At 39.2% G+C, this 14,083-nt stretch overlaps 1 protein-coding gene across 1 annotated transcript; it reads left to right on the top strand.

The window, feature by feature from the left end:
* The first annotated feature begins 1,156 nt into the window (after positions 1–1,156).
* LOC131780658 (uncharacterized) lies at positions 1,157–13,733 on the top strand. The gene is made up of 16 exons (XM_066165346.1): positions 1,157–1,279; positions 3,260–3,531; positions 4,260–4,539; positions 4,947–5,239; positions 5,615–5,767; positions 6,349–6,392; positions 6,899–6,999; positions 7,807–8,131; positions 8,555–8,587; positions 8,725–8,862; positions 9,209–9,331; positions 9,892–10,242; positions 11,028–11,253; positions 11,568–11,720; positions 12,475–12,623; positions 13,226–13,733. The coding sequence occupies exons 1-16, from the start codon at positions 1,157–1,159 to the stop codon at positions 13,435–13,437; spliced, it is 2,976 nt and encodes a 991-aa protein (XP_066021443.1). The 3' UTR covers positions 13,438–13,733.
* Positions 13,734–14,083: the final 350 nt, after the last annotated feature.

Here is a 14,083-nt window from a genome sequence, read left to right as displayed (position 1 = left end):
CGGTTTTCAGACAAATATTGCAGGTTTATAGCGGACCACAATCATGTGGTTTATACCGAGCACCTTGGCTAATGGGCGTCGTTCAGTTCCGTCTGATATGGAGAAAATACAAAATAAAATGAGCAAATGAAGGTACTAACTGTATAAATGTTGAGCTGGGGAGTTAGAAGAGTGAAACATTCAGTTGAATACTAACTTCTAAACTGATCTTCAACTACAACTTGATAATCGACTGAGAAGTTGACAATCAACAAAGTGTTTATGATCGATAGGCTTAGCCCCCAGTCGGGAAAACTAGGCCGGCCTTATTCCCCAGTACACAGACTCGAGGCGTACCGACAAGCCTCAAAGAAAAAAGAGAATGATTTTTTCCATACTCCATTTCGTTAAAAACGAAAGAACAAAGAAACTTTCATCAGAATGTTTTCGTTGAATCCTGAGCATAAACGTAAAATTTCGCACAATGTAGTCAGTATTGAGCCTTCACTGTTTCCTTTAGGGTTGCATTTGCTGAAAGGCGATTAGGAGAAACCCCATTCAGGAATATTTTGACCAAATTTGGTTCATTAAAGGTGATCACACTGGAAGTCCATCCGTGCGATCTGAAGCTTATTGAAGACAATTCCTCAACTACGCACTTGATGGTATGAGGTCACAAACATGGAATGAGAAAGCATTCTTGTAAAGGTCCTGATTTTATGTAGCTCTAAGCAATGTTCAACAGATTTCAACATATGGTCAGTTAATACATAATCAGGAACCACGTAATATCCATCCTAGCAAAACGGTAAAAATAGCTTTCCTTCATAGGGTGATTTTAAGAAAAAGTCATGAGTCATGTTATAAGAATTAAGTGCACGACACAGTAATCATCCGTAAGATCTGAAGCTATTATTTAGAAACAAAACCTTTCCTAAATAATGCGGGCAAGCAAATTACAATTGCACTTTTATTAAAACCATCATGTCATGTATCGTTGTCTAGAAAGTCGACAGATAACTGGTCGACCACTAATGCTATTCATTTGCGTTGGGAAGATATAAAAAGAGTCATATCTCAAAGGAGCACGGGTCTTGGTCTTAGCCTTGTAAGGCGAGCACTCAGCGCACCGTGCATTTCGATTTTTCAGTTCAAGTCGAAACCTGCGAGCAATAAAATGGTGAGGTGGCTTCCCGTGGGATGGATCTTTGCTTTTTTGGCTCTTGGCACATTGACAGAAGCATCGCACTTTCGACATGGCAGTATAATGTGGTCTCCAGACGATTCTAACAGCAACACGGTATAGTGCTTAATAATTCTTTCAAAACAGTTTAAACTACCCCGGGCAAAACTGATCTAGTATCCAAATTCAAGTTGAGTCGAACCCAGGATATACAAGATGGTACATATATGCATATTTACTTGACAAATGAAAATGTTAACTTATGCAAATTCTTACAAATGGTGGGAGGTGAATAGGTTAAAGAGTCGGCAAATTTGGCTCTCAAACACCTATGAATCACAAAGTTTGAAAAATTTGATCGGATGCGCATTTTGGCCCGATATGTTTGTGTTTTGCTGAAGAACTTTTTCAGTTTTGACATATGACTTTTTGCTCTTAACGGCTCAGAAGTTAGGTTTCAAATGCAAGAGTTCTACTTTCTCGAACGCTTCTACCCACTCAAATGTACGGAAAGTTAATGTGGCTTTGGACGAATATAACATCGGTAGACCTATAGAACGAGAAAAAATAGCGCACATCTTCTGAGTTGCATAGCCATCATCCTCCCCCCTCCTCCTCCGAATGTTATTTTGGAAGGACCAACGTTCACCTATTTTGATAAAGGTTTGGCCTTTTAAACACAAGACAACCTTGAAATAGTCCTACACCAGGATAAAAGAACAACAGAGAGATCAGGATAAACCCAAAACGAATATGGTTGGTGAAGGATAGCGAAGATATTCACGGATTGCAAAAATTTACGCCGATCAAATTTCCGTGACATACTGACAAGCCATTTTGTGTTGTTGTACAATGGTGGCGGTTCGATCATGCGTCACTTACCTTGAACTTTTGTTGCCTGTAGTTCAAGAAACGTCATCTTTGAAAACCTTTCCGTAATTTCTTTGACCTTCTCGCACTGAACTGAAATAATTCCCAGCGAAAGTATCTCGATTATTATGTTTACCCTCCATTTTACACCTATCTTCCCATGCAGCCAAGTGTGTCGCTTTTCTAAAAATATTGAATTACAGATGATGCCGCGCGTTGCCTGGAGATCCATTATTAGCTTCAGCAATAGCGCCACAGTTAAAGTCATACGTCATTTCACTTCCTCTTAACATACCCCTTTCAGTATGAAGGAATATTGTCCAACTCACTGTTCGATTTAGGTTTGAAAGGGACGGTGGTACAAATGAGTCATGCAGTTTTACCGTAGTACACATCAGATGATCTGTACTTTAAGAAAAGGTGCCGCTTACAAAATTAGAGCAGAAGCAGCTCATAAGTATGGAAATTACCCGAATATTAACTGTTCCAATTCAAAACATAGTCATGTTGTCCCAAGACATAACATTTTCAAACGAAATCCTCCTTCGCAGATAAGAAAATAAAAGCTAAAATTTCCTTTGTGTAATTGCGCGATATTCCCATGTTTAAAGTATTATTGAACCATCGTACTAAAATGTTGAAATTCTTCAACTTCCCTTACTTCTTAAGCGTACCTCGCCAGGGACATATCCCTATCTTGCATCAGAGAGGCGAAGACAAACAATTTCTTCTTGAAGGTGCGATAGAACTAGGGTTATGTTCGGAATACTCGCCTATCTTGAGCTTGAGGCGCCTGTATAGAAAGTCATTTATGAACTGCGTTTCAACGCTTGCTCCAAGAACTGCTAATAGATGATTTCCAGTGATTACAATTCGATCATAAACAAGTAATCTCTCATCTTGAGTTTGAGATTTCTATATTTCGAGTCGAGTCATTTACGAATGTCAAGTCATCATAAGGAACTCGGCATGAATGTAAGTGACCTCTAAATTTAGCAATTCAATCATTGTTCATTGTGTGAGAAACGTGAAGGGCAGATGATGTCGCGCAATCATACATAATTTTAATGATGCATGATTGCGCGACATCATCTGCTGTGTTAAAACACTTCGCCACATTTAAACCAATAAATACATTTTCTCCCACCTACGCGAAGTGGCTTATATTGCTAGTCTACCCTGTGTATCAGTGGGCAAACTTAGTGTAATCTACCTGTTTGTTCTCAGGTACACTTTTCATTTCGTATCGGTTGGAGAAGATCAAGCAGTGGTAATCTCAATTGTGACCAAAACATGAAAAGCAGCGGTCAACTTATTAATTACGGAGGCTCGTGGAAAGCAGGATGTGACAATTCGTATAATTCATTGTGTGGGTCTTCGCTTACCATTTCAAACACCTATTTCTACTGCACTGATTATAGTGTCCCTGAGGATTGGACAGTGGGCGAAAATAACTTCACTTACACTTTCAGTAACAGCGAAAAGCAGTGGCATGTGAGGTATGTTTTCTTACATCTTAAGAACTGAGCAGAAGGAAACTTCTGTTAAGTTTCTTGCTGTCATATTTTCTCATCACACTGTACTCACTCGCCGTCTGAGATGCATGTGAGAGAAGCATGTGCTATTAGGACTCGATTTAGAGACACCTCAAGAGGCCGGATCATGTTCTCGATATAGGACTTAAGTTTGTCAATCTAGTTTGTCAGATGACATGTTTTAGGAACAACGAGGTCCACAACCGAAAAACTCGTTGCAATTTTTTTAGCCAACGTTCTCATAGTAGGTTTACATGACAATCCAACGGGGACCTAAGAAAATGACAATGATAACTTTTATGATAATAAAAAAATGATCATTAAATGACATCAAAAAAGAGGCTTTTGCCAAAAGGTAGCAATTAAGCTGTTATATTGTTTTTACGTTACGATAGGAATGATATCACTGTACCAAACTGTTCAAATACCGGCCCCGTTAAAATGTCAAAATAACTTACAAACTATTATTGGACAAAATACTAGAAATGAGTATTTTGGATCGCTAGAGGTTACAGTGAAATGAAAATTTAAAAAAAGGTTTCGTTAATAACCGAGAAAATCTCGTTGATTTAGGCGCATACTCAAATACGCAATAAGACAACTTCAAGGCTTAAATGCGAGGTTGGGTGAACAAAAGTCAAAAACCAGATGGAAGCTCATTACAACTTTTCTATTTTCTCTCTTCCTACAAGTTATTCAGGTTGCTGTTGGATTTCTCTAAGTCATTACGCTGGTTCCGCTGGTTGGAAAGTAGAAACTGCAATAAACCTCGCTCCACGATCGGATAACGGAAAAATTAACTCATCTCCTGTAACACGAAGTCCAGCCATTGTTCGATTTCCAGGAGGTTGTCGCCAGTCATTTCGAATTCCAGTTGAAGACCCAGATGGCGATACAGTGAAATGTCGCTTTGCGACTTATTCGGAGTCCCACAAAGTCAATACAAGTTTTCCTTACGGTAAAATGGATGAGGTAATTGAAGGCAGGATTTACCAAAAGTTGAAATGGTCTTATTTTATTTTTATTTTTTTAATACTAATACTAATAAATTTTACAGTACTCGACAATACAATGTAATACGATGCATTACTTACAAAACTGCTTACTTGCACTAATAACAATACACTATATGAAATAGTCTTATGATATAGTGCATCGTCTAAAAAATTTGGTTCGAGGTCTAGACGTTCGGGAAAAAAAATGCATGGTGCGAATTTTCCAGAAAAGAAACGTTGAGTATCATAGGGAAACCGCCGTAGTATGTCAGGGGCTGAAGTGTGTTCTAGGCTCCGGGAATACGTCTCCTCACGAATAGGAAAATATGCATCATTCAGCGAACTCAAAAGGGAGTTATCAGTTACTATCAATTTCCCTCGCAGAAATCTTGTGTTCTAACTTACAACGGGTCGCAAGCAGCAGTTGGCGGAATTTTTGCAATAGCATTAACTTTAGAAGACTTTCCAGCGGGGACTACAAACTTCGCTAGCGCCACACCATTCAGTGGTATCCCATTACAGTTTCTTGTCATGGTGATTGGTAACCATGCTGGTCATTGTGACGAAAAGCCTGTCTTTACAGCATCCACCCCAAAAGATGGTGAATGTTCCGATCTTCCTATTGGCTCCGCCTATAGAGCAGTGATCGAAGTACAGGTTGCAGACTTCTCAAAATCGTATGTAAACTAAACAACTTGCCATTCATTAGTTTCTTCCTTAAATTTTTCTTCCACTTAAGAGACGCAAATACCTAACTTTTAAGATCCTCGTAGCCAAAAAGATTACAAGCTCCCATAAATAATGACCAACTTTGAAGGGTGTTAATATAAGCTACCATACAAATTCTATCTCATTCAGGTCGTTAAAATGATGAAGAGCAGAAAAAAATAATCAATTAACGCTTCCACGGTTTTCCGCAAATCGTCATCTACTCGAGTGAAATTGGTAACGCAACAAGTTATAATTTCTAGTACGGAACCTGAACATTTCTCAGCATTTGAAGTCATTATCATTTATGATAAATTTAAAGTTATTCTATTCAATTACTTTAGCATTGTGGAAATAAGCACTGCATCTCCAAGTGGAATGCAACTTACATCTTTACGCAATCATGGACAAATCTACTACCGAAATGTCACGTGGTACCCCAGTCAATATCAAATTGGACAGCAGTTGTTCTGCTTTAAAGCAAGCGACTCTGCTGGGTAAGAATTGCAGGTGGTATGGTCATTAACCCCAAATATATTAATTTAGGCGGTTTGCAGTTTTCAATCGTTGATCTCGAATCGTTGGAAAATTGAAAAATTTCTCCTGTCGAACAGGTAGGTCACTCGTGTTTTTTTTTTTAATAAGGGAAACAGATAAATTTTCGTTTTATGAGGTATATTACCATTTTGTGTTTGATCTTATCATAAAGTTTGTTTCTGTTTTTTTATTATTATTATTTTGATTGACGACTTGCGCCTTACTTGTAAGAATGATTACAACAGATATGACTATAAGTCATTAGAAGTAGATATTTAGTTGTCCCCATCGCTTCACTGGCTCAATAAGTGAAACAGAGGACTCACTGGAACATTTCATACGTGGGTGGATGTGTGTGCTTGTGGTTATGTGTGACGAAGTGTAGGTAATGGTTGGTGTTTGGCTTTACTGTCGAAACATACAATTTCCTCTATGTCTAAAATCCCCCAAAAACAACTTAATCGTTTATATTTATCTGTTTATTTATCGAAGTTATTTTTATATTTGCTTTCCTTATGTGATGAATTTTTTTGTTTTACAGACTGGAAAGTGAATGGCGATGTGTGACAATTCTTGTTGGCACGAGTAAGGAAATTAAACACTTTTCTTTTTAGAAGTCGGACTTGATTAAAAATTCATATTGCATTGCAGCAATAGTAAGTACACTGGACAGAAATCTGCTACTGAGGTAGGTGAATTCGGTTACCCGTAGACTTTCATCGAAACGAAAAGGTAAAAGTCGGAACTGCATCTTTAAAACAGACTTGTAACCCATTGAAATAAATTTCCTTTCAATAGCCATCCGGAATTGAAGTAATATTTGAATACTTGAAAAGGTTTCATTTTCGAGGTGTCTACCCATGTAATCGCTATTTAGATTGTTGTTACACCAATGACGTCCTACCGGAGGACGTTTAGTATCTTACTGAGAATGGAAAGGAAACAAATGACATTTTGAGCCACTTTCTCATAGGAGTCGGCTTATAGGCAGAGTACAGTATCATACAAAAGTGATCAGGAATGATTATGTGATTGGTATTTCTATGTGCAAATAAAGCTTCAACGATTGATGATCAACAACCATTTTCCAGGTAGTACTCCACGAGTCCTTTTAGCAAGTCGCATGCCCATGACACCCGTGAGCAAATACGGATCAGGTTATTCGTACTGGAGCATTCGGTTTGACCGATTGGTAAGGATAACAAACTTGTAACCTTGCTAATTTTTAAGAGCGTCGAAACACGGTTATCAAAAATATTTGGGATCAGGTTCTTTTTCCAATGAAACCTCTTTGGGCAGTTTTTTCTCACTTTCAACTTGAATGAGCTTGGTCACATTTGGCCATATTTTCACGCATCTTCTGAGAATATTTGTCATTATGGGTTACGCTCTTAGCAAGTTCATAACCCACAATATTAGCCCTGCTTTTTTATTTCTAGTATGTTTTTACGTATGATTCATTATTGAGGAGAAAAACTGTACACGTTATCATTGCCTTACCTGGTCTTTCTGAGGTATTTAAACAAAGAGATCTTGTCGCGTCTTTCCCGCGCTTTTCGTAGAGTTTAAATTATAATTAATTATTTTCTTTATCTTGGGCCCCCAGCGGGACAATGTGGTTGGCTCACTGCGAAAATTTAAAGCCGTGGAAACCGTGTTTGTTTTCTTTCATACATAATGGGATATAGATTTCAGGTGTAGTGTGGGAATCAAGATGGGTGTCGATTACATTCATATATAAAGGAAAAGCGACAAAACTTTTCGTCTGATTCATCTTCACTTTTGGGTAAACCCGAAAAGGGACAGTTTTCCTTTGCTGGTACTCCACAGATCTTATGTTGTCACATCAAATTTCGATATCATCTACTACGTGAAATCATTGAACACACACAGAAGAGCATGGAATATGTTAATATGTACAGCTCCTAAGACAAAGGAAGCTGTGATGGTGCATATGTAAGATCTGTTTTACGATGAGAAAGCTTTTTATTTTCTGTAGATAAAGAAACCTCGAACATCGTCTTTCATAAGACTCGTCTTGCTGCCCAGTGGACAAACAGTCTACAAAGTGGACGCACTCTCTCAAAACGTGACAATTGGTAGTAATTCAACCACACTGCATTTTGCGATTCCCCATCCTGTGTTGAGCATGGAGGGATCGTATGCAATTTTAATGGATAGAGGAGTAGTAGTTGGACAGGGCTGTTCGTCTAGCGGTACACCCACACCCGGAATATCATCCTCGAGTGCCTGGAGGTTCTACGTAAATGGCGTCTGTTCTTCTGGGTATTCTCTACGCTCACCTTACTTCTTAAGCTGTGTTGGTAAGCAAAATTGCAGATTTTCTTAATTCCTGAAAAGAAAACCTTAGAGGAACTAGGCACACTCAAACATTTATTAGAAAAATCTTCATCAAGGGTCTCTGAGGATTTGTTTTACTTCTATCGTGTGGCTGTATTAGTCCCGCGACACTTTACCAGGACCGTGGAACTAGCTTTTGGAGGATTCTGAGCATAGATTTCCCCAAAATAATTCCCATCCGATTGTCCTTCTTTCCGTTCATCCTTGCTAAATCTGTGGGTCCGTCCCTCCACTCATGCACCCTGGTCATGTAGTCATCCATGCTTTCACCCATCCTTCTCCCGTCGTGTAATTAGTCTATAATACCTGTGCACCCGTCCTCTCCGTTTGCACGGATCTCGATGAATGCAGCATTCAGTAATGTCTTCTTTTTTTTCGCCTTAAAGATGTAGATGAATGTGCCTACTCTGGTTCCAAAGGTGAGTGTCTGTATCTTCAGGTTACTATAACAGCAATAACGACAGACACGCTGCGGCTAAAAGGCTGGAAAATTGCTTAACATTGCCGCAAAATGTTTTCGATTACCCACCATTTTCTTTTTCTGTGTATTGGAAAGCTTCAGGTCTGTCAAATATTTTTCCGGAGTTGACGTTAACCGCAGGTTGCGATCAGGACTGTGACAACACTCCCGGAAATTACAGCTGTTCTTGTGAAAGGGGATTTCAACTGCAGTCGAACGGGAAGTCTTGTACGGGTGAGAAACATGAGAAGTATTGACTAATAATCATAATCGGCTAGAGTCTGTTACTCGTATTCATATCACTCTCTTTACAAATAAAAACGACGATCCAATAAGAACATCCGTACCAGTCTTTTAGAATGTGACACTTATTTGATCGCTCTCATAAACAGTCAATCGCTCTCTGGAAACAGCCGAAAATATTTACACTAAATTGTACCTAATAAGCAAAGTGGCAAACACCTCTTAAGCTTAAGCTCTTTTCCTCTGATGAATCTTTGTAATAAAGGCTCTCAATATTCTAAATCGGTTACTATGCAGAGTTGTCAAACTGAAAGGTGAAGTGAGCTTTCTTTTTTAGATATCAACGAATGTACCGTCAATAATGGTGGCTGCAGTCATCAGTGCTTCAACATCCCCGGAACATTTTACTGCGGATGTCCTAAAGGGTTAACTATGGGATTAAACAATTTGACTTGTGTTGGTGAGCAATGGCTAGTGTGGCCCTAAATGTGTAAAGAGGAAAAAAAAAATATATATATATATATATATATATATAGGAAATTCACCAGGTTGTCTTCAAGAGAAAGCGACAAGAAATATCACATTTAAGAAGTATCATTTTACTCCAAGCCTTTTGGGTCCGATTTTAAATCTCTTAATTTCTGTGTAAGTAACAAAGAAGTCTAGATTTCTCACGAGAGTAGAGCGTATAATCTTAGTCCCCTGTAAAAATAATACGCGGACCGGACCACCGATTTGGTGCAATTATTGTACTAGCTAAAGTAGGGTGAGCTCATTAGTGAGCACGGCTTTATGCTCGGATTAGGTACCAGGTGGTGTTAATTTCCTAGGATTACAAATTTCGAAAGTGTCTTGTGTGGCAAATTTTAAGCACGGTTATGAAAAAAAAAACATCTTAGACTTTTTAACTACTCAGGTATTTATTTCTTTCTGTCCGTTACATGATAATAAGAAGCAGCAAACCTCTAAAATAAAATTTTGAATTATCCTCAAGTTTGTAAACCTTCTGTCACATTTTAGACCAAAGTGCAAGTGTTTCGTGTGGGGAGAACAGAATGACGGTTTCTCTGGACAAGCAAAGATTCCACTACTTTACAGTCAATCAACTACGCTTGCGCTATGCCTCATGCAAAGCCACCGAGAATTCCACCCACTTCTTGATCAGCACCTCTTTAGATAGCTGTGGGACGCAGCGAAACGAAACCGAAGACTATTTAATCTTTTGGAATGAGGTCCTGGCCGACGCTCTGATAATCGATGGTGTGGTTACTCGTACACATGATATAAAACTGCCATTCTACTGCCGATACTCCAGAAAGAAGTTAATGAGTCTGGCCTTCACACCTCAGAGGATTTACTTCGGGAATGAAAGTAACTTAACTAAATAGATAACTTTATTTATGAGTGGGTGTGATTAATACCGCAGAAGTGACGTTATTTACGTTAGAAGGGACCCCAGGTCGGTTTTATTAGTATGAAGCAGTCAGAGAGTATTGTTTCTTCTTTGTACGAGATGCAAGTCAATCGCAGGCTAACCCGGCCCCAGTAAGTTATCTGGGATCCCTGTACGTTTTATTCCCGTCTATACTAGGAGTAGAGAAGGACACCAGTGTTGTTTCTTGCCCAAAAAACATCGCAATAATCTAGCCAGGGCTTGAGTTTAGATCTTTCGGTCTTAGGTCTGCCGCAATAACCGCCAGGCTACCGCGCAAGTACCCTGTGCAACTCAGGACCACCCACGCAGATAGTGGGATAATTTTTGAAAATTCCAAACCAACTGGGTATTTGCAAAGTGAAACGGAGCAGTTCGACTCGGAACAAACAAAAGCATTCCAACCGAACCTTAAACTTCAAGATAGAAAGCTCTAAACCATGTAAACCACTCTGCCATGCCAGCTTCACTTGAGAATCTTGACCTCTAAAGAATATTTCGCTGTAAGATTAAGTACAACCTTCTGTTTAGGGAAAAGACTAGGGTTATTACCCGAAATAGAGATTTCCTTCGACATTTGTCATGAAATGCCCCGTATGAACCAAATTCTACCTTGTTTGATTTCAGTCCTGAGAACGTTTCCTAAAGGTACCTTTTCAGCTGGTTATAACGATTAAAATAAGAAGACGCTGACGTGGTCTTTTTTATAATTTTCGCTATTTAGCGGGATATGGTTCGTTCACCTTCAAGATGGACTTCTATAGGAATTCGTCTTTTGCCACGCCCTTCACGGAGCAAGACTACCCTCTATCAGTGGCTCTGAATGAGTATGTGTATTTACAGTACAGTGTGGCGTCCTCAGCTGACTTAGTCATCATGGCTGAGAACTGTAAGGCGACTAAAGATGCAAGCTTTTATTCGTGGCCGCAATATACCTTCCTTCGAAACGGGTAAGCATATAAATAAAGCTTGATTGAGCAGAACCAGCTGCGAGTTAAGCTTTCAAAACTTTCAAAGCCTGATACGATTATTGCAACGCAATATAAAAAGGCTGTGGTTAAGACAGCCTATACAATAAAACTAATGAATAACAAGCCGTTGAGGGAAGACCAGCATATTCATTCTTAATCGCTATTTGGTCCTTGGCCTTTATATGGTCTTGTTGGTGAACCGGTCTTAGGTCTTCAAGGGTCCATACTGAGGCTCTGCTATTTACAGTTTTATTTTCGTATTGTTTTCGTTTTTTTGTTATTTCAACGGAAAGATGCCCCACAGATTCGACACTTGACTACAGTTATAATCCAACCCGACACTACCAACAGTTTAAAATCAGAGCACTCAGATTTTGGAACGACTACGACACAGTGTACTTCCATTGTGAGCTGCTGGCCTGTCACCATAACTATCCTGATTCCAGGTTGGTCTCAAATTATTCAGTTACACTGCAAACAAGTCAGGGTGAATTACCCCAACTGGATTTTAGAGAGCTTATGATCCTCCTAGGTGTGACTGCGAAATGTCTCAGCCGATTTTGCTTTTTCTTGTTTGTTTGTTATCAAATCCGTGAGATGCTTCCACAAGAAATATTACATCTGACCTGCGTGGTGTAATTGATGAATTCGGTGAATGATAAAGTTTTATTCTTGGTATCGATATAAATATATATTTTGCATGCAAACTAAGTGGACTATTCCGCCGGATCTCATCCAAACCCATCCCCGTACCTTAAATATTGCTATCCTTCCAGCGCGGAGTACTGGTCCGTCGTAGAAGGTTGCGTCAATGCTCTCTGTAAAAATTTTCTTTGACTCTTCTTTACTATTAGCTTACACTCCTGGTTTGAGACAGGTAATTTAAGAGGAAAGTGGCTTGCTCATGTTAATAAACAACACGATAGCCTTGAAAGGGCAAGCGCCTGAATCTTTCGTTCACGATCACAGTGCGATTACCATTTCAGGCCATCTTGATTAGTAGTGCCTTCTTAAGTATTGCTTAAAACACTTATAGAGAGGAAATAAAAACAAGACAAGTTTAAGGCGGCTCACTGGTTCACTGGTCCACTGATGGAAACTTTCAAAATGCGGTTATTCAGAAATGCATTACTGATTCTTTTGCAGTTTTTTCCACGAGCTAATCATTCATAATTCAAAATCCGACGAACACTTTTGCAGGTGCAGTAAAGGCTGCATAAAGAACAAGAGAAAGAGGAGAGAAGTGACACGAGATGGAGGAAACCAAGAAGAGAGTACAAACAAAATCATTCTTACAGGTGGACCTGTAGTGTTCGAGGCGGCAAAAAAAGACGAACCACTCGATCACAGTAGGTTTCCGAAAAAATAACTCGTTAATACAGTGTTTTTATCTGTTTGTTATGTTACGATCCTTTTAATGAATCGGGTCTAAGAAAGCTCAAGGCTGCATTAGCAAAGATGAGGATTTAGATCCAATGTCTAACACCCATGCGCTAAAACCACAACCAAGCATTCTTTTGAGACCCTGCTGTCCTCCCTCCTAAATGAGAAAAACTTTTTTTTACCCCTGTTACTGCTTCTTTGCAAAAGGATGCGTCGTTATCTGTACCATCAGAGCCCAGCCCCACACCTGTGCTCAGCAATACATTTGCAACTCTTACCCGACTCCATAATGATAATAGCGTCTCGTAGATTTTGTCGAGTCTCAGCATACAAGCCACGATTCTTTTGGCCGGCGCGATAAAACTTGAGAGATCCGACCAACTCATCAAGCATTTCACGAATCTGATTGGCTGTTAGGAAAATGAATCGCAAAGCAAGATCCAGAACTTAATTCCTTAAGAGGCCTTAGCCCTCGTCGCTGACTGATACGATCACGGTTCAGAGGTTGGGACTTGAATGATATGGTTCACCAGGGGAATGAAATGTGTTCTTGTCTGTTGTTTTATAGAGTCAAGTCAAAGTAAACATACAGCTCTAATCGGTGGTGTGGCAGGCGCTGGAGTATTTGGACTGGTCGCAGTTGTAGCTCTGGCTGTTTTGTTGGTCAAGTTCCGAAGGACGCAACGGTTATCAAACAGCAATAATGACGAGAGAGTTGGACACAACAATCTCGCTTTCAAGCCGGAGGATGATGTGAAAGGAAACCAAAGCAGTGCTTAAAACAATTAAAGTGTTAAAAGACTAATGGTAGTTTCAATTGTTTGCTAAATTGCCTGAATTTATAGCCTGTTCGTCACTTTTCGGGGGGAATATATTTGTTCGCGTATTTCTATATTGTAGAGCGCGTGTAAAGTAACATTGGTTTCACTAAGGGCTCAATGTTCTTTTGAAGGTGTCCTATAGACACTTAGCAATACAGCAGTGTGTATTAATCAAACCTTTTAATTTTGAGCATATACTGAGATCATGTATAATCAGCTATCAATAACAGAACCCATAATAACTTTTTAAAAATTTTTTTTATGTCTAACATGGTTTTGTTAACATTGTTAAAGAGGAGAAATAATAAACCGCTATGCTGCAATTTTGCAAATTATCTCGCCTGGTTCTTACGATAATATACAACCAAAATCTTACGCACTATGTTTTCAAGAGTATGTTCTTGAAAATGTTCTCAAAACTTGATGGCCCAAATGAATGAAATACACCATCTGGATGTTTGAGCGACTAGAGACACAACTATTTTGAAAACATATCAGTAACCCAGCCCACAAATATCCGCTGTCATCGTTATCAAAAAACGTAATCATTTGAGTTATCTGTATCATTTGTCTAGCTCCTAATTTGTCAAACAGATCGTCGAGAG

Source organism: Pocillopora verrucosa, chromosome 4, assembly GCF_036669915.1.
Source record: "Pocillopora verrucosa isolate sample1 chromosome 4, ASM3666991v2, whole genome shotgun sequence".
In the NCBI taxonomy this organism is placed as follows: Eukaryota; Metazoa; Cnidaria; class Anthozoa; order Scleractinia; family Pocilloporidae; genus Pocillopora; species Pocillopora verrucosa.
This window is presented reverse-complemented; position numbering and strand designations above follow the sequence as displayed.

What these genes read in the sequence shown, in the direction of transcription:
- LOC131780658 (XM_066165346.1), top strand. Translation starts at nt 1,157, where the DNA reads ATGGTGAGGTGGCTTCCCGTGGGATGGATCTTTGCTTTTTTGGCTCTT. An exon ending in GAACGGGAAGTCTTGTACGG is followed by an intron (nt 8,863 to 9,208) that starts GTGAGAAACATG and finishes TTTCTTTTTTAG; the next exon opens with ATATCAACGAATGTACCGTC. An exon ending in CATAACTATCCTGATTCCAG is followed by an intron (nt 11,721 to 12,474) that starts GTTGGTCTCAAA and finishes ACACTTTTGCAG; the next exon opens with GTGCAGTAAAGGCTGCATAA.